Source organism: Rhinatrema bivittatum, chromosome 1 (genome assembly GCF_901001135.1).
Source record: "Rhinatrema bivittatum chromosome 1, aRhiBiv1.1, whole genome shotgun sequence".
Lineage (NCBI taxonomy): Eukaryota > Metazoa > Chordata > Amphibia > Gymnophiona > Rhinatrematidae > Rhinatrema > Rhinatrema bivittatum.
In genome coordinates this window covers 299,674,895-299,694,929 of record NC_042615.1, presented here as the reverse complement: position 1 = coordinate 299,694,929, position 20,035 = coordinate 299,674,895, and the positions used below count along the sequence as shown (strand labels likewise).

General features: G+C 42.7%; 1 protein-coding gene across 5 annotated transcripts in view; it reads right to left on the bottom strand.

Annotated features, from left to right (window-relative positions):
* The window catches only part of TBCK (TBC1 domain containing kinase), a 479,395-nt gene that overhangs the window by 389,909 nt on the left and 69,451 nt on the right, over positions 1 to 20,035 (bottom strand). For 4 of the 5 annotated variants that reach the window (XM_029596823.1, XM_029596818.1, XM_029596827.1 and 1 more), the window contains one exon: positions 14,277 to 14,391. In XM_029596823.1, the coding sequence (XP_029452683.1) occupies positions 14,277 to 14,391 (115 nt within the window). Of the gene's footprint in view, positions 1 to 9,244; positions 9,952 to 14,276; positions 14,392 to 20,035 lie in introns of those variants that run through there. The other variant, XM_029596840.1, reaches the window with a different exon arrangement.

Here is a 20,035-nt window from a genome sequence, read left to right as displayed (position 1 = left end):
TTTTTCCCTTTTCCTCATTTTATCAAAGTCTCTCTTTTCAAAGGGGCTGTCTAGTTATTAAATATAATTTGATCACATTATGATCACTGTTGCCAAGCAGCTTCATTATAGCTACCTCTCACACCAAATCCTACGTTCCAATAAGAATAAGGTTTAAATTGGCTCCCCGTGTCAGTTCCTGGACCAACTGCTCCAAAAAGCAGTCATTTATTTCATCAAGAAACTTTATATCCCTGGCATGTCCTATTGTTACATTTATCCAGTAAATGTGAGTAACTAAAATCTCCCATTATTAATGTGCTAACAAATTTCTTATCTTCCCTGATCTCTGTTAGCATTTCATAATCCATCTATTCATTTCTGCAAGGTAAACAGTAGTATACCCCCACTGCTATGCATTTACCCAACACACATGTAATTTTTACCCATATAGATTCTACTGTGCATTTAGTCTCCTGCAGAATCTTCATCCCTAACTTAAAGTACTACCCCTTTCTGCACCAGCTTGATCCACCCTATCATTGCAATATAAATTGTATCCTGGTATAGCACTCTTCCATTGGTTACTCTCCTTCCACCAGGTCTCTGAGATGCCAATTATGTCTATTTCTTCATTCAGTGCTATGCATTCTAACTCTTCTATCTTATCTTTTAAATTTTTGGCATTTTAAAGTATGGTTTTTGTTTGTATTAATCTGCTTATCAGTTTGCAGGATAATTTGGAATCTTAATTCAAGTGGTTCTTTGCTTATAGGCAAATGGACTACTTTTGTCCTTTAGTGAAACCTCTCTATCGGGATGTCCTAACTCCTGTTATTTTAATATCCTTCAAAGATATTCCCTATGAACCATCTGCTGCTGAATGAGTGTTGGTGTTTCCCTCAAATTCTAGTTTAAAAGTTGTTCTCCTTTTTGAAGGTTAGCGCCAGCAGTCTGGTTCCATCTGTCAGGACAGTGGACCCTTGTGCTGTTGCGTGGTTGGTGCAGCCCAGTAGACAAACCCACTAGGACCATCTTGACAGTTGGTGAACGCATCTTGGGCCAGGACAGAACTAGAGCTCCACCTGTACCAGACCTGTTCTCCGCAGGTTGAGCCCTTGGGTTCCAGGGGCTGGCAGGGCTTAGGCAATAATCCCACAGAGTAAACAGAAGGAGACAGTCATTGGGCAAGCTGGGGTAAAGGCAGGCAGCAATAAGGCAATCTCCGGGTTCAGGCTGAGGATCTGGGCAAATGGAAAGTAAGGTGAAGTCCTGGTCCTCAGCAAAAATGTCAGTGGCAAGTGATAAGCGAAAGAGTGATCCATGTCTGAAGCAAAGGTCAGATCTGAGTAGACCAGCTAAGGCACGGTGGGTAGAAAGGCAAGGTAGGGCAGACAGGGCAGGGTGAAGCTGGATGGGGGGGCAAGGTGGACTGGACAAGGCAAGGCAGTTTGGATGAGGCAAGACAGAAAGCAGGAACACAAGGAAGCACCATGTATTGCATGGCAAGGCAGGAAACCCGTTGCTGAGGCACTGACCTGGGGCACAGCTGGGGTTTAAATACCTAGCCACGCTGATGTCATCAGGGCGTGCCGGCTTGTGGTTTCCTGCTGTGTGGTCTTGAGTTGGTGTCTGGCTAAAGGAGACAGCATAAATGAGCAGAGACTGGCAGTGTCTATGTCACGGGAGGGGCCTGATCAGCGTGCCAGAATCGGGGTGAATGAGGCTGCGAGTGGGACCATCCTGCAAGTAGTCAAATGTTACACCACCTTGGTTAAGATGGAACCCATCCTTTTGGAATAGGTTCCCCCTTCCCTAAAATGTTGCCCCGTTTCTAACAAAACTAAAGTCCTCTTCCCTGCACTATCATCTCATCCATGCATTGAGACTCTGGAGCTCTGCCTGCCTCTTGTATTTATGCATGGAATGGGGAGCATTTCAGAGAATGATAACCTGGAGTTTCTGCATTTTAACTTTATATTTAATAGCCTAAATTTGGCTTCCAGAACCTCCCTCCCTCACCTTCCTATGTTGTTGGTGTCCAGTGTAATCCACCTTACGACTAACAGGAAAAGGTAAAATATCAAATTTATTTATTTATTTATTTAATATTTTTCTATACCGAACTTCATGACAAGCTTCATATCAGGCCGGTTTACATCAAACTTAGGGGTTAACTGAACATAACCATATAACAGGAAGGCCGAAGCGCAGATACAAATAACAGGGAGAGAGAACTTGGGGGCTAGAGTAGCCAGGAAATAAAGGACAGAAACTACTGGAGAATGAGAACATATGGATATACAGTGGCTGGGTTGGTCATTTAGTCTATTGGGCTAAATGATAGAACTGTTACAATGTTAGGCTTAAGGGAAGGCTTGGATGAAAAGCCAAGTCTTGAGTTTTTTTCTGAAGGTAATCAGGCAGAGTTCCAGTCTTAGATCAGTTGGCAGGTTGTTCAAGGGCCATACCAGTTGGCAGGTTGTTCCAGAATGTTTGCAATTAAATAAATAAATGTGTGTCTGCAATCAAGTCAATTGACTTCCCTGGGCCTCAGTTTTCCCAACTGTAGTAGAATAAGAAATTACTACTTACCTGATAATTTCCTTTCTTTAGGACAGTCAGATGAATCCAGAACAAGAGGGTTATTCACCTCTACCAGCAGATGGAGACGGAGCAAACTGACGTCACAGTATATATACTCCTACAGTGACATCAGCTGCCAGTATTCTCTTCAAAAGCAACTGTGGACAGACTAGCAAAATACTTGATTGAAAACAGATAACCATTTCAATACTCAGCCAACAGGCAACACTGAGCTCAGACAAGAATGTAATAACACTAGTCGACTGGAGTAACATTTACCAGTAATTCCTATAAAACGTAAGGATCAATATGCAATCATTCAGCAGCCGAGGGAGGGAAGCTGGATTCATCTGACTGTCCTAAAGAAAAGGAAAGTATCAGGTAAGTAGTAATTTCTCATTTCTTAGCGTCCAGTCAGATGAATTCAGAACAAGTGGAATGTACCCAAGCTACTCCCGAATAGGGCAGGAGGCTGCCCGCGATCCAGTCTAAACCACATGCGCAAAGGCCGAGTCCCCCTGGGCCTGAACATCCAGACAATAATACCTGGAAAAGGTGTGTAAGGAGGACCAAGTCACAGCTCGGCAAATGTCAACGGGAAACAACAATCTAACTTCTGCCCATGACACTGCTTGAGCCCCTAGTGGAATGAGCCCTAACCTGACTAGGTAACGGCTTCCCAGCATCTATGTATGCAGCTGTGACTATCTCCTTAATCCAGCGAGCTATTGTAGCCCACAAGACTGATTCTCCCTGTCTAGTACCACCATGGAGGACAAACAGGTGATCCAACTTTCACAAAGGCTCAGTAACATCCAGATACCTGACAATATGCCTCTTAAAATCCAAGGGTCACAACAGACAATACTCCTCTACATCTCTCTCCCTCTGTCCAGAGAAGGCAGGGAGATGGACTTTTTCAAGTGAAACTCAGTAACCACCTTCAGTAAAATGGACAGAACAGTACACAGCTGTAACGCCCCAGGAGTCACCTGGAGAAATGCATGACAAGACCTGCAGTTCAGAAATCCAAAGCGCAGAACAAATTGCCACAAGGAAAACCATTTTCAAGGTGGGCAACATCAAGGATAGAGTACATACTGGTCTAAATGTAGGGCCTGCCAAAAACTCCAAAACCAAATTAAGATTCCATAGGGGCACCAGAAAGCACAAGGGAGGCCGAAGATGTTTCACTCCTTTCAGAAAATGAGCCACATCAGGATGAACTGACAAGGATCCACCATTTACCTGACCCCTGAAACAGGCAAAAGCCACTATATGTATCATTAAGGAATTAAGAGCCAAGCCTTTATTCAAGCCATCCTGCAAAAATTCCAAAATGAGCGGAATCTTGACCAAGAAAGGAAGAGTACCTAATCTTCACACTAGGCCTCAAACACTCTCCAAACCCACACATAGGCCAAGGATGTGAAGAACTTTCTAGTTCTTAGCAAGGTGGTAATCACAGCCGTAAACTATCCCTGTTTCAGCAGGCGAGCCCGTTCAAGGGCCATACCATAAGACAAAACAGAATTGGATCTTCGTGAAGAACAGGTCCCTGCTGCAACAGGTTCCTGTGCACAGAAAGTCGATGAGGAAAATCCACCAGGAGCCTTCGCAGATCTACATACCACGGTCTCCTGGGCCAATCTGGAGTGACCAAGAGCACCATCCATCTTTGGTATTCAATCCTTTGAATTAATCTGCCCAACACGGGACATGGAGGAAAGGCATATAGCAACTTATCTTCTGACCACTCCTGAACTAGGGCATCTTCTGCAGCTGAAGAATCGCAGGACCTTTGCATTGTGCAAAGTCACCGACAGGTCTAGGAACAGGAGACCCCAGCAATCCCGAATCAGCTGAAACATCTAGTCTAACAATGCCCACTCTTCTGGGTCCAGACTCTCCCTGCTGAGAAAGTCTGCTCTTATGTTGTCTTTGCCTGCAATGTGCAAGGCTGATATCTGGAGATGCTCCTCTGCCCTTTCTATAAGTTGATCTATTTCCTGCGACACTTGTTGGCTCTTGGTACCTCCCTGTCGACTGATGCAAGCCACAGTCGTTGAGCATTGTCAGACATTGTTCAGACCAATTGACCCTGCAGCCAAACTGTAAACATGCCAACTGGACCGCCCTGGCATCCAGCTGATTGATATTCCAGAGACTCTTACGCAGTCCAGCGCCCTTGTGCTGTCAGTTCCTGACAATAAGCTCCCCAACCAAAGAGTTGCATCTGTCGTCAGTACTAGCCAGTCTGGTGGGGATAGGGAAGGTCCCTTGTGTAGATGATCTGCCTACAGCCACCACTGCAGTTGGGAGGAGACCTCCATCGGCAGGTGGAGCTGAATCGAATAGTCCTGAGATTACAGATTCCACTGAGAAAGCAGGGAGCACTGAAGAGGAAGCATATGCTCCCTCGCCCATGGCACCACCTCCAGAGTCACTGCCATGAAGCCAAGGACCTACAGGTAAGACCGTATAGTCAGGCACAGAGTGCTCAATACAGACAGAGTTGAATCAGCAACTTCTGAATTTGAGCTTCCGGCAGAAACACCTTGCCCTGCTTCATATCAAATCGATCATCCAGGTATTCCAGCAATGAGTAGGCTGAAGACTGCTCTTGGCAAGGTGCACCACCCAACCGAGCTCCCACAACAGGGAAATCACCTTGTGTGTCACCAGGCGGCTCTTTTCCAGCGACTTGGTGTGAATCAGTCAGTCGTCCAAATACGGGTGTACTAGGATTCCATCCTTTTTCAACTCTGCCGCAACTACTATCATTACCTTGGAAAAGGTTCTGGGAGCAGTGGCCAGACCAAAGGGCTGCGCCCGAAAGTGAACGTGGCATCCCAGAACTTTGAACCGCAGGAAGTGTTGATGTTCGAGTTGGATGGGAATGTGAAAATATGCCTTGGACAGAGGACAGATCCAGAGGTCTGACTGCATGGCCATTATCACTGAGCGCAATGTTTCCATGCGAAAATGCTTAACTCTCAGATGATGGTAGACACCCTTGATGTCCAGAATGGGACGAAAAGAGCCCTCCTTCTTTGGCACAATGAAATAAATGGAATTTTGCCTTGTATTTTCTTGAGACGTGCACACTGGGACCACAGCCCTCAGACCGAGGAACCTTATCAATGTACCCTCCACTTCCTGCTTCGTCTGTGGGAAGACCACTTGGAGACTGAACACACAAGTGCATCTACCTTCGGCGCTCACTTTCCACTGGAACCAGAGGCCTACCAAAACCCGACCTCCCTTGAAATTAGCCTCTAGGGTGCCCTACTCAAGATCAATCTATTCTTGAATGGCCTTCTTCATGGGGAAAAAACAAGAAGCTTTACGCAAGGAAACCAAAATGGGATTTCTCTTTGGCTAAGACACTGAATCTGCCCCAGAAACTCCAAGCATTGTCAAGGTCTGGGAAACCAGAGCTAGTAGTTCATCTCTATGAAAGAACCGTAACAGTTCTATACAGTTCCAATCTGGGGGGAATTTCACCATCCTCAAGAGAGGCAGGATCGGCATCATCATCCATGCCATCTGGATCTCTATCCAGAGGCCACACTGCCACTCTAGGAGTACTCCAGCGCTTAACAGAAGGTCCAGGCAAGGTTCCTACTTGCGCCTCTGCTCTAAGAGCATTGGATAGGACTGATGACTGCGCCTGAAGAAATGATTGCAACCCCTGGAAAAATTCAACCCAGGAAAAAGTTGAAGTATCCAGACTAGGAGGTACCCGAAGAGTACTCACTGAGCTACTGTCCCCTGCTGAGGAACCAGTTAGGGGAGTTCCAAAATCAGGCACCTTACCTGAGCCGTCTTTACCCAGTCCCATCTCCAGCTGGGAAGAACCAGGCTTAGTGAAATCAGAGGAAGACAATTCTCCCTGAGCCTCCAAACAGCACTGGCACAAATTAGTGGGCACTTCTGCCTTAGACGCCCAAATATAACAAGCAGTGCAAAGAGAAAGACGCTTAGGTTCTAAGGTATAGGCGCCATTATGGCCAAAAGAGCACTGAACTGAGGAGTACATCTAACTTTTTTTTTTTTTTTTAACACGAGCTCAACTTAGTTGAACAAAAATTATGCATCCAAAACTTAGGAGAACACACACCTAGGAACCTAAAAATATGCCCAAAAAACACAACACACAAAAAACTTAAACACACGGTACCACTTGTGTACAGAGGTAAGTGTGCGGCCACTATGTCGTTGCTTAACTGGGCGAACAACCTGGATGCACAGCTAGATGCACATGCCGAGCCAACAATCCTAAACAGGGCAGCCGCCGAAAGCGTGCGAAATGCCGTTGCGGCCTATCATGCAGCGCACAGCAAAAAGCCGCAGAGTGGGGCTTAGCCTAAGGAAGCTGCTCAACCCGCCAGGCTGGCCACATCCATCGACCTCCCACAGAGCAGGACGAATGTCGGACCGGCACACCAAGCATGGAGACCTGGAGAGGAGGAAGCCCTGCACAGAAAAGACCTCCGTTTAAGTCTCTATATAATTTTTTTTTTTTTTAATTTAAACTTACCAGAGCTCATCCTTGCCTAGCTGAGTACAGAAATGGTTTCCAGCTGTGGGGAGAGAGGGCATGTACTGTCACCGCCACGCTCGGCTTCCTGTACCCGCTGCCTTTCAGTTGCTCAAGCAGCTAAGTCTACGTTGGCTGAATATCAGCTAATGGACCAAGGCACTCGTCTGAGAGACCATGGAAATCACTTAAGGAATTCTCAACTGTGGGAGGGACCATTTGGTATCAGTGCAGGAGAGCGGGGTAAATTTATTTTCTTAATTCTTCTTTTCTTTAAAATGAAGAATCCCCAGTGGGGAGATACACATCTGCCATCTGATAGAGACGGAGAATACTGGCAGGCTGATATCACTGCAGGGGTATGAATACTGTGATGTCAGTTTCCTCCATCTCCATCTGCTGGTAAAGGTTCATATCACACTTGTTCTAGATTCATCTGACTGGACGCTAAGAAATATTTTCCATCTTGCACTGAAAAGCCTTTGCCAGAAACCTGCTGCTAGGCAGCACCCATTGGAAGTCAGTACATGTAAGTTACTGATGTATTGAAATCCTGTTTGAATGAAAAATACTTCATAAATCAGCACTAATAAAGATGAGAGGTAAGAAAGGTTTTATGCAAGGTACTGATCAAGACGTGACTTAGGAGTCGGTAGTGTAAACCATTTTGTCTCATATGACAGGATCTGGGGGACTTCCGAAACAGTTGTTTTTTTACACAATCCTATTAACAGAAATGTGTGATAATCATTATATTACATAGTGGACAAAGGCATCATTTAGAAACAACAGGCTGCAAAATGCCCAGACGCCAGCTTGCTAATGGTAACCAGGATATAAAAGATAGAGAGTAGCTCACCAGTATGGCACAAACAAGCAGGAAGTGCCTCTCTCAGGCACTGGTGCTCCCCCCTTCTCCCATAGTCTTTCTTGAACCAACAGCAAAGAAGTCAACTTTTCAAAATGAGTGGGGATGTTGAGTCTAACAAAAATTACCCCTCCCTGGACACAATGAAGGAGTTTATTCAATATGGGAGGTGCCCAAGCACCCACAGACTTGACCAACAGACTACAGGAGGTGGAAGAGCAGCAGTGCTTGAGAGAAGTTCTTCCTTCCCTTCCTACTATGCCCCCACAACTGTAATCCACTTAGTGCATTGCTCCAGCACTACAGCATATTAGGAAAGAGGAGTAAGAGTAAGGAGAAAATTGGCAGAGAGAAGTTAGTGAACAGAGATAGAGAGAGAGGAGGGGACAGAGGAAAAAAAAAGGGATGGGCAGACAGCGACCAAGTAAAGAGGGGGAGAAAAAACAAAGGAGAGCAGACAAAGAAATTGCAATGGAGAGGAAGAGAGTGCAAGAGTGAGAAAGCGCAAAGAGGATGGGAGGAAATATAAAAAAGCGATGCAGGAGATCACGTGATGCGGATCTCACCACGGCAGTTTTCGGCGCAACTAGCTGAGAGTGATCTTGATTTAAAGCTTATCAAACGCGCCAAATACACTAACAGAAGTTAGATCGAAACGGCATGTCTACCCGCCCACCGTGAAAAGACAAGGGATAAAGCCACCAAACCTGATGCCAAAATGGCTGCCGCCATACCAGCTAGCCCTGAAAACGCATGAAATGAAGCGAATAAGACATTTATTACCACGGCAGTGGTGGCAGCATTGACTCCCCGATTTGATGAATTGTTGTCACAAATAGCGGAGGTTAGAAACTCACTGGCGGACTATAATACACGTATGGACGTAGTGGAGGGCCGCATCCACGTCGCAGAAAACGACATGATCGCACTACAGGGGAAAGTTATTAACTTGGAAAAACTAACAGCTGCACAAGACGCCAAAATCGACGATTTGGAAAATCGTTTGCGTCGAGCGAATTTACATTTCGTAGGCTTCGAGGAGCACATACAGGACTCTAGCTTGCCTCAGCTCCTGGAATCATGGCTGCCGTCTGAACTGGGCCTACCTGACCTCATGAGCCAGATAAAAGTGGAACGAGCGCATCGGATTGGGATAAAACAGCAGGAAAGAAAATCACCCAGAGTAGTTGTGGCAAAAATCCTAAACTACTCCCCATAAAGTACAGATTTTGCAAGCATACCACAAAAAGAAGAAGGAATTAACCTACAAGGGGAAATGACTTCTCATCTTCCAGGACTTTTCCAACAATGTGGCGCAGCTGCAGCGGGTGTTCGCGCCGGTCTGTACAGCTATGGTCAACCGGCAAATCCGCTTCGCCATCCTCTACCCAGCAAGGCTTAAAGTGTGGACGGAGTCCGGGATCAAGGTTTTGGCACTCCTAAAGCAGCAGAACAATTCTTACAAGGTGTCCCGGCAAGCAGCAAGACATGAAAGTCTCGGCAAGGCTATATTACAAGATCATTTTTGACTCCCGGGCTCATGTCGAATAACAGGTTCTGAAAACTACTTCACTCGGACATGAGACCTTGCGATGCACCCCCAGTAGACTTGGGATAAGTTTGCTGTATTTTCACTGTTTAGTCATCAATTAATGAATGTTTTTATTCTGTTTATGCAGTTAGCCTTTCGAGATCTCAAGGTTATGGGGGTATGTGAACACCAAAATGTATTTAGTGACTGAACCCTTGGTTACCTGGATAGCTGTTTATACCCCGGTGGGAAACTGTTCTTAGTAAACGGGAAGAGGCACCCACGCACCCATATGCAATCTCTGGTAAATGGCATGGATCCCTTTGTTATCTGGTTATATTGGGGAATGACGGGGTGGGGAAAGGGAAAGTTAACCTGTCTAAACTGTTTGGAAGCTTTACAAAATAGGACTGAGACATACATGCACCTGGCATTAAATCCCAGTAAAAGGCAAGAAAAGATATCCATGCTGGAGTATTATTACCACTACCCTAATGTTTCTGGGATGTTATTGCTATTAAAGTGCATACACACGCAGCAGGGTGGCATATATTCCTCATATATCTGTCTTCCTCTCTTAACCCAAAATAGAAATGACCGAGGGAGTGAAATATCTCATGGAATGTAGCAGGGCTGGATACACTGATAAAGAGGGAGAAAGTTTTGTCCAATATTAATAGGATCAATGGGACGGTCATTTTTCAACAAGAGACCTACATGAAAATCAATGCTCATTTAACTCTTAAAAAGAAAGGGTTTAATCAGATTTTTGTCGCCCATGGGACTTCCTACAGCAGAGGCGTAGCAATTCTGATTCACAAATCCATCTCCTTTCAACATCAAAAGACTATTGCAGACCCCACTGGGAGATTTATTATCATAGAAGGGCTCTTGTTTGGTAAGGCTATCATTTTAGCTTCGATATATGGACCAAATCAATACGATCAACATTTTTTCTCAGACATCGTGACCAAACTTATGTCTCTACAGCGAGTTCCGATAGTGTTGGGGGGTGACTTCAACTGTGTAGCAGACCCCACAGTAGACCACTCATCTGGCTCCCAAGGCAGACTACTTGGACCCAAGAAAGGTATTCCCTTTTAAGGTGACTCCTTACAATTACTGGATTCTTGGTGAATATTAAATCCAGGTACCAAGGATTTTACCCATCAGACCCGAGCCTCAAATGCTAGATCGCGGATTGATTATATTCTAATTTCTGACTCCCTGTTTTCGCAACTCCAGAGCTCTTGTATTGAACCCCTAGTTATCTCTGACCACTGTCCGGTATCTTGTACTATGCGTAAGAGGGGGGATATAGAGATCCAGCGACTTGGAAAATGTCAGTATGGTTGATCCAAGATAAAAATTTTAGAGAATTTCTATCAGGAAAATGGAAAGAATATCTATTCTTTAACACCACTCACCAAAATAACCCCATCCTATTTTGGGAAGCCGCCAAAGCGGTGCTCCGTGGTAACATCATTGAATACTCAATCCGACGCAAGAAAGAAATAAACAATCACATAGTAGAATTGATGGCGAAAATGAAACACTCCAAACAAGCTTTAATAGCCAATGCTACTGCTGAGTCACAGACAGAATTTAACCTACTCTGATCTGAACTTAATGACTTACTACATAAAAGGGCTACTTTTTCATTGTTTTCTCTAAAACATTGTCTGTTCCTTTATGGTAACAAAGTAGGGAGGATGCTATCTAACCTTATCTGAGGGGAGCGGAAAGCTACACATATTACCCATCTTACAGACCCCGCAGGTAACCTAGCCACAAAATCAGATGACATAGCTACCCTTTTTCATTACTATTATTGGGAGCTATATAGCGCAGTTAGAGAGGACTTAGTGAAGCGAGACGAATTTATGCAGTGTATTACTCTGCCTGGCCTTACCAGTGAGCAGGTATCACGCTTGAACTGCCCAATCTGAGCAGAGGAGATTCAGGTGGTTGTCCAGAGCTTACAGAGTCTTAAATCCCCGGGACTGGATGGGCTCTCTCCATTTTTCTACAAATCGTTTAAGCAAGACATTTGCGGGAACCTAGCAGACGTTTTTAATGCCATGGTAGACAACGGTATGATGCCGGAATCATTACGCATGGCCACAATTATAGTTCTACCCAAACCGGGCAGGCCACCAGACTCCCCCACAGCTTACCAACCAATTTCTCTGCTCAATGTCGATATAAAAATTTATGCCAAGTTCTTAGCCAATAGACTAGTGGACATCCTACCAACACTGGTTATGCCTGGGCAAGCAGGCTTCGTAAAAGGCAGGAGATCTATCATTAATATCCGATGGCTAGCTCAACTGCTTCATCTATGCCAACATAAAGAGTTTACAGACTCTGTGTTGGTAGGATTTGATGCTGAAAAGGCCTTTCACAGGGTGTGGTGGTCTTTTCTGGGATTTGAGGGGTTCTATTTACAGGCGATACAAGTTTTATATTCCAATCCAGGGGCACGAGTAATGGCAAAGGTTGTTTGTCCCAGCTGTTCTCACTAACCAAGGGAACTCGTCAGGGATGCCCAATGACCCCATTATTGTTTATATTATCGTTGGAACCACTTGTTCATAGGTTGCAGCAACTCCTAGATGTCATCACCACCCAGGCCGGACTGATATTACCCAACACTTTCTTATTTGCAGACAATATTCTGCTCTTTGTCCCGCAAGAGCCCACTATGCTCCAGGTCATTTTACAGACGTTTTCAGACTTTGGATCCTTTTCAAGCCTTAAATTGAACCTGGACAAATCTGAAGTGCTGGATATCATGGGTCATCTCTGTTCCACATGGCCCGATATCCCTCTACGTTGGGTGGACAACTCGCTTAAGTATTTGGGAACTTATATAACTGGGGACTCTGCTCACTAGTATGCCATGAATATTCCTCCAGTGTTAGAGAAGATAAGAAAATCGAAGGTGGGCTGGATGGAGCTACCGCTCTCTCCTTGGCTGGATTGCGCTGTTTAAGATGGCACTACTCCCCAAAATTACTATACTTACTACAAACTATGCCACTAGTGTTGTCCTCCACAGACTTGAGGAGTCTTCATCGTATCTGTGTCGCCTTCTTATGGCACAACCAGAAAGCGCGGATAGCTTTGCACAAGGCAGTTGGGGTTTCCCTAATATTAATCTCTATAACTTGGCATGTGCCAACCGTTCAGTTGGGGACTGGCTTTATGGGACAGTTTGCTTCTCTGACACGGTCTTGGACAGTCGCCTGGTACACCCTTTAGACTTACAATTATACTTCATGCAACACCCAAAAACCTCCCAGTTACAATACGAGACAATACCCTGGTAATTTATGGTAGATACGGCTGGCATGCTATGAGATCCCACATGATGTTACCATGCCAGACCTCGTTATTGTTACCTTTGTGTGGGACTCCTACATTTCCTCCGGATCCAGGAGGCCAAGTTTTTCAAAACATGCAACAGCAGGGCGTTGGCACCTTTGTGGATCTTATAGACCCAAAGAGGTTTTACCTTTACTCATAAGAACATAAGAAATTGCCATGCTGGGTCAGACCAAGGGTCCATCAAGCCCAGCATCTTGTTTCCAACAGAGTCCAAACCAGGCCACAAGAACCTGACAATTATCCAAACACTAAGAAGATCCTATGCTATTGATGAAATTAATAGCAGTGGCTATTCCCTAAGTTAACTTGATTAATAGCCGTTAATGGACTTCTCCTCCAAGAACTTATCCAAACCTTTTTTGAACCCAGCTACACTAACTGCACTTTGGCAACAAATTCCAGAGCTTTATTGTGCGTTGAGTGAAAAAGAATTTTCTCCGATTAGTCTTAAATGTGCTACTTGCTAACTTCATGGAATGCCCCCTATTCCTTCTATTATTCGAAAGTGTAAATAACCGAGTCACATCTACTCATTCAAGACCTCTCATGATCTTAAAGACCTCTATCATATCCCCCCTCAGCCGTCTCTTCTCCAAGCTAAACAGCCCTAACCTCTTCAGCCTTTCCTCATAGGAGGAGCTGTTCCATCCCCTTTATCATTTTCGTTGCCCTTCTCTGTACCTTCTCCATCGCAACTATATCTTTTTTATTTATTTTATTTATTTAACATTTTTCTATACCGACCTTCATGAAAAAGATTCATATCAGATCGGTTTACATGTAACAAGGGGTATAACTTAAACAACCATTTAACAAGAGGTGAAAGTTACATATAACAAGGGGGATATAACTTGGGAGGTCTTGAATGAGTAGATGTGACTCGGTTATTTACACTTTTGAATAATAGAAGGAATAGGGGGCATTCCATGAAGTTATCAAGTAGCACATTTAAGACTAATCGGAGAAAATTCTTTTTCACTCAACGCACAATAAAGCTCTGGAATGTGTTGCCAAAGTGCAGTTAGTGTAGCTGGGTTCAAAAAAGGTTTGGATAAGTTCTTGGAGGAGAAGTCCATTAACGGCTATTAATCAAGTTTACTTAGCTAATAGCCACTGCTATTAATTGCATCAGTAGCATGGGATCTTCTTAGTGTTTGGATAATTGCCAGGTTCTTGTGGCCTGGTTTGGACTCTGTTGGAAACAAGATGCTGGGCTTGATGGACCCTTGGTCTGACCCAGCATGGCAATTTCTTATGTTCTTATGTACCCTACTCCCCAGGAAAGTCATTCAATGAAGATACAAAAGCAAATATTTCCTTCCTGTTTTACAGAGCTGTTTCTTGAAAACTTAACAATGTAAGGTTTCCCTGGCACCCACCTCTCGATCCATGCAGATATTGTGAGGAGCCAGTGCTCTGTGCACCATTCCATGCTTGTTCATGTATTCCAAACCCTGCAACACCTCAAAAGCAATCTGCAGGATCTTCAAACCACTACATCAGGAAAAATAAAAATGTAAATTTAATAGGGCTCACATAGTAAGAACTCGAGTGTACAACTCTGAAAATATTACATTTCTTTATTTCTTTATTTTAATTTAATTAGTCGAACTATCACAGAGGCTCTCATAGTGACTTACAATAAAACAAAAAAATTTGAAGGCAATAAAAAAAGCAAGAGGCACACAGAGAGAGGCACAAACCATAAAGAAATATGGGGGAAGATGCCAGTGATAAAGGACAATTACAAATAGACAGCTATGCTGCACAAAAAATGAATTTATCAAATGAATAATAATACAGAATAATAAATAATTACAAATAAAAATATACACACATTTGAAAAACATCATTGTTGAATGTGTGGTTCAGGATGACAGACTGCACAGTTTTGTTCCTGTAATTTCTGACAAGCTACAGTAAAGATTTATATACATGAGCACGGTACTAATAAAGGCAATTCTGCCCTATGATAGCACAACATGGATTAAACACTCAATTGAAGACATATATGGACAAAGGTCTATGAATTGAATTGTTCCTACAATTCATGCATTCATAGACTGTTTAATTTTGAGAACTATTACTTACCTCTACCAGTTGTGTGTCCATTCTCACCATAACACCTGGCTCTTTTCTGGATTGGGGTACCTTTATGTTGTTTTTCTAAACGAATGTATTTTTTTTTTTAAATGTATGCATTGGTCATTCTTGGCCCCTGACCCAGGCAGCAATGTCGTATGTTTTAGTATGTTAATACTGATTGTCTAATTAAGATTTTATATCTTTAAGTCTTTTGTTTGTTTATATATATATTTTTTTTTATTATTCATTTTTGCCCTGCAAACCTGTATATCTGTAATTGTCTTTTATCACTGGTAACTTCTTCAATAAAAATGTAAGACCAACAGAAAAACATAATAATCAACAAATGACAAACATGAGTCACAGCAAAGTCAAACAAGTCATCAGAAAAGATGTCAAGTATGTCATATGGAGCATATAAGTTTGTTTGTGCTTATCACGAGACTTTCGGTTTATAAAAATGTGGCTATAATCACTAAAGTGAAGAATTGTGGTTGCCATGTTAGTACAATTGAATAGGAGGAAATAAAGGTCAAACAAGTTATAGAAAAGAAAGCTACTGAAATACGGATTATGACATGGAATTCCAAAGAGGTAAATTCAAGAATAACAGCAGAAAATATTTATTCACGGAAAAATTGGTGGATGCATGGAATACTCTTCTAACAGAAATGGTGAATACAAGAACGGTAATAGAATTCAAAAGAGCATGGCATAAACACAGAGGATCCCATATTACTAAAAAATGAAAATGAAGAAACAGGGTATCCTATGCTAACTTTAGGTGTAATATTTCTACATGGGGGTAACCTAGACAGAACAATAGTTAATACCCTTAACAGAAGGCATAGGGGTAATCCCTTGGAGTAACAGTCACTATCCTAAACAACTTGCCGGGCAGACTGGATGACCCATTTAGGTCTTCATCTGCCATCATTTTCTATGTAACTAAAAAGGCAGCACCAACAACTTGTTTGTTGACTGATTTCTTCACTAAAATGGAAAACAAAATCTCAACAGTTCCAGAGTTGACCTGGTGATGGCAGCAATACCCTCTCTATTAAATAAAAAGCACTTCAGGATGAGAATTTGAGTCTAGAAGCTCATGGAAAGACTATAGCCTAGCCCAGCTGTTAGTGGTTTAAAGTATTATTGCACAGTATGTTCCTAAAACATATGTAAGCCTACATGTCTGTGAGAGGAAGAAACAAGAGGGGGGAGGGGCCTTCATAATAAATCCCAAGGAGACACCACTGTCTGAAGGTGGTAATGATGGAGGTGTGCATAGCCACGTAGGGAAGAATCTCACAGCCTCCCTGACATAACTGAAGCACTGATCTGTTTCTTCTTGTTTTTATTATAACATCAGTAACTCTTTTTAAACAAAGAATTATATATAGTGCCAGCACTAAGGATCTCACACTACTCATTGAGGCCACATTACACAATGACATTTTTCCCAATTATTTTTTGTATTTTTTTTCCCAGAAAAATTGCTCTTTAAAAAGAAAACAGAGTTAAAAAAAAAAAAACAACCTTAGAATATTTTTGACACATTAAAAATCTTAAATCGCATTTCCAGCATTTTTTTTATTTTTGCATCTTGGTTGCCAAAAGCAAGACATATACAAAAACATACAGAGTTACCTGATACCCGGTGCACCGACTGGCCACTAGGCTAGAATAAGTCTCCAACTGAAAATATTTTGTATATCATAACAAATCTGAACCAACTGTATTGTTTATTGAAGTCTGATAATTTGATCAACAGATCTGTACTATATGACTCCATCTCAACATACACAACACCATGCATTCAGTAAATTTAAGAAAAAAGAGATAGCACACATTTTGGTAAAATCAAAAGCAAGGTCGGTGGTAGGGATGAAGATGTGCTAAGTGTAGCCAAAAGGATAATAAAAACAGAGGTAATATTGCTAATGCTAATATTTTATATACAGTAGAGTAGAATACTTTTTACCCAAAGACGCATTATCTGAAAACTCCCAATAGAAAAAAAACTGCAGTCCTAAGCTGTGTTCTGTTATCAGGAAAAACTTCTATTTTCCAGATTTTGTACACCACCGCAGATGTCAGCACCCATCATCTTAGCCCCATCCTGCCTTGCTCTCAACCCCAGGCAGGCACAGCTATAGCAGATAAGAAGCACTGGTGTTCTCCTATTAGCAGTATTTCTGGCAGTGCTGAGCCTGGCAGATGTGGGGTGAGGGAGCCCAATAAGATCCTTAAGCACCAAATTTGGAAAATCAAGGCTAGGAGTGAGTCCACTATCAAGCAGCCTTGTTTAGAGAAAAGGCCAAGAGTGAAAATGAAGAGGAAGGAGCTAGCCACTCAGCAAAAAATGGACCTGCTCAAATATGATGTTGCCATGAAATGTTCCAGACAGGTCAGACTCCCAGAAAACTGCAAGCTGTCTTGCTAATGTACAACTGTGCTCCTCAGCCAGCATGGCACAGTCAGTGGCCTTCTACCATGTTCCTGGAAGAAGAAGACAGCCCAAGTCCTGTTGGAATTACATTGACTGACTGTTCACTTTCATGTGATATTCAAAATTACCATTCCAGTTCACAAACTCTTGAGGTTGGACTCAGTGCATTGCTGAGGGTTTATATCCCAATGTGATCACTTAGGTCCTCTCAGAGAGGCCTCCAAGATGTCCCGACTGTTAGGCATGCCCGGCTGTCCAAAACTAGAGAGACTGCTTTCTCAGTGGCAGCGCCTAATATTTGGAAATCACTTCCTAAGGTGTTGCGCTTGATGGAGTGCATAAAGACTTTCAAGTCAATGCTTAAAACATTTATTCAAGCAAGCTTGCATCTCAGAGACATGGTGGAAGGAGAATAATCAATAAGACAGTGATATATTGGGGGTACAAATTATATCGCAATGACAGAGAGGAGCACCCGGGAGGTGGTGTGGCGCTTTATGTCCGGGATGGCATAGAGCCCAACAGGATAAACATCCTGCATGAGACTAAATGCACAATCAAATCTTTATGGGTAGAAATCTAATGGGTAGAAATGCTAAGAGAAATTAGAGAAGCTAACCAAATTTGTTGTGCGGTAATAATGGTCCCTTTAAAAGATGTTATAGTTACTGTGGTCCCTCCCGATGCAGCCACCAGCGAAACACGGGACCGTGTCGGGGGACTGATACCTGTTCATTCAAAAATACATGTGGAGTTGCCTTACCTTACTGACTGTGAGAATAAAATCTAGAATTTATACACTTGACAGTTTGGTGGAACTTTAAATCTTTTCCTTGCACGTTTTGTCTTGATACTTGCTTAGTGCAAGGTTCTGCTTCTGTTGTCTTATTTGGCTTATTCAGATTTCAATTACCCCAATATTGACTGGGTAAATGTATCATCGGGACATGCTAGAGAGATAAAGTTTCTGGATGGAATAAATGACAGCTTTATGGATCAATTGGTTCAGGAACCGACAAGGGAGGGAGCAATTTTAGATCTAATTCTCAGTGGAGCACAGGATTTGGTGAGAGAGGTAACGGTGGTGGGGCCACTTGGCAAAAGTGATCATAATATGATCAAATTTGAATTAATGACTGGAAGCGGGACAGTAAGCAAATCAACGGCTCTCGTGCTAAACTTTCAAAAGGGAAATATTGATAAAATGAGAAAAATAGGAAAAAACTGAAAGGAGCAGCTACAAAGGTAAAAAGTGTGCAAGAGATGTGGTCATTATTAAAAAATACTATCCTAGAAGCACAGTCCAGATGTATTCCACACATTAAGAAAGGTGGAAAGAAAGCAAAACGATAACCGGCATGGTTAAAAGGGGAGGGAAAAGAAGCTATTTTAGCCAAAAGATCTTCAATCAAAAATTGGAAGAAGGATCCAACAGAAGAAAATAGCATAATGCATAAGCGTTGGCAAGTTAAATGTAAGACATTGATAAGACAGGCTAAGAGAGAATTTGAAAAGAAGTTGGCCGTAGAGGCAAAAACTCACAGTAAAAGCTTTTTAAAATATATCCGAAGCAGAAAGCCTGTGAGGGAGTCAATTGGACCGTTAGATGATCGAGGGGTTAAAGGGGCAATTAGAGAAGATAAGACCATCGCGGAAAGATTAAATTATTTTTTGGATTCAGTGTTAACGGAAGAGGATGTTAGGGAGATACCCGTATTGGAGAGGGTTTTTATGGGTAATGATTCAGATGGACTGAACCAAAGCACGGTGAACCTAGAAGATGTGGTAGGCCTGATTGACAAACTGAAGAGTAGTAAATCACCTGGACCGGATGGTACACACCCCAGGGTTCTGAAGGAACTAAAAAATGAAATTTCAGACCTATTAGTAAAATTTGGTAACCTATCATTAAAATCATCCATTGTACCTGAAGACTGGAGGGTGGCTAATGTAACCCCAATATTTAAAAAGGGCTCCAGGGGCGATCTGGGGAATTACAGTCCGGTTAGCCTGACTTCAGTGCCAGGAAAAATAGTGGAAAGTGTTCTAAATATCAAAATCACAGAACATATAGAAAGACATGGTTTAATGGAACAAAGTCAGCATGGCTTTACCCAAAGCAAGTCTTGCCTCACAAATCTACTTCACTTTTTTTAAGGAGTTAATAAACATGTAGATAAAGGTCAACCGGTAGATGTAGTATGTTTGGATTTTCAGAAGGCGTTTGACAAAGTTCCTCATGAGAGGCTTCTAGGAAAAGTAAAAAGTCATGGGATAGGTGGTGATGTCCTTTCGTGGATTACAAACTAGCTAAAAGACAGGAAACAGAGAGTAGGATTAAATGGACAATTTTCTCAGTGGAAGGGAGTGGGCAGTGGAGTGCCTCAGGGATCTGTATTGGGACCCGTACGTTTTAATAAATTTATAAATGATCTGGAAAGAAATACGATGAGTGAGGTAATCAAATTTGCAGATGATACAAAATTGTTCAGAATAGTTAAATCATAAGCAGATTGTGATAAATTGCAGGAAGACTTCTGAGACTGGAAAATTGGGCATCCAAATGGCAGATGAAATTTAATATGGATAAGTGCAAGGTGATGC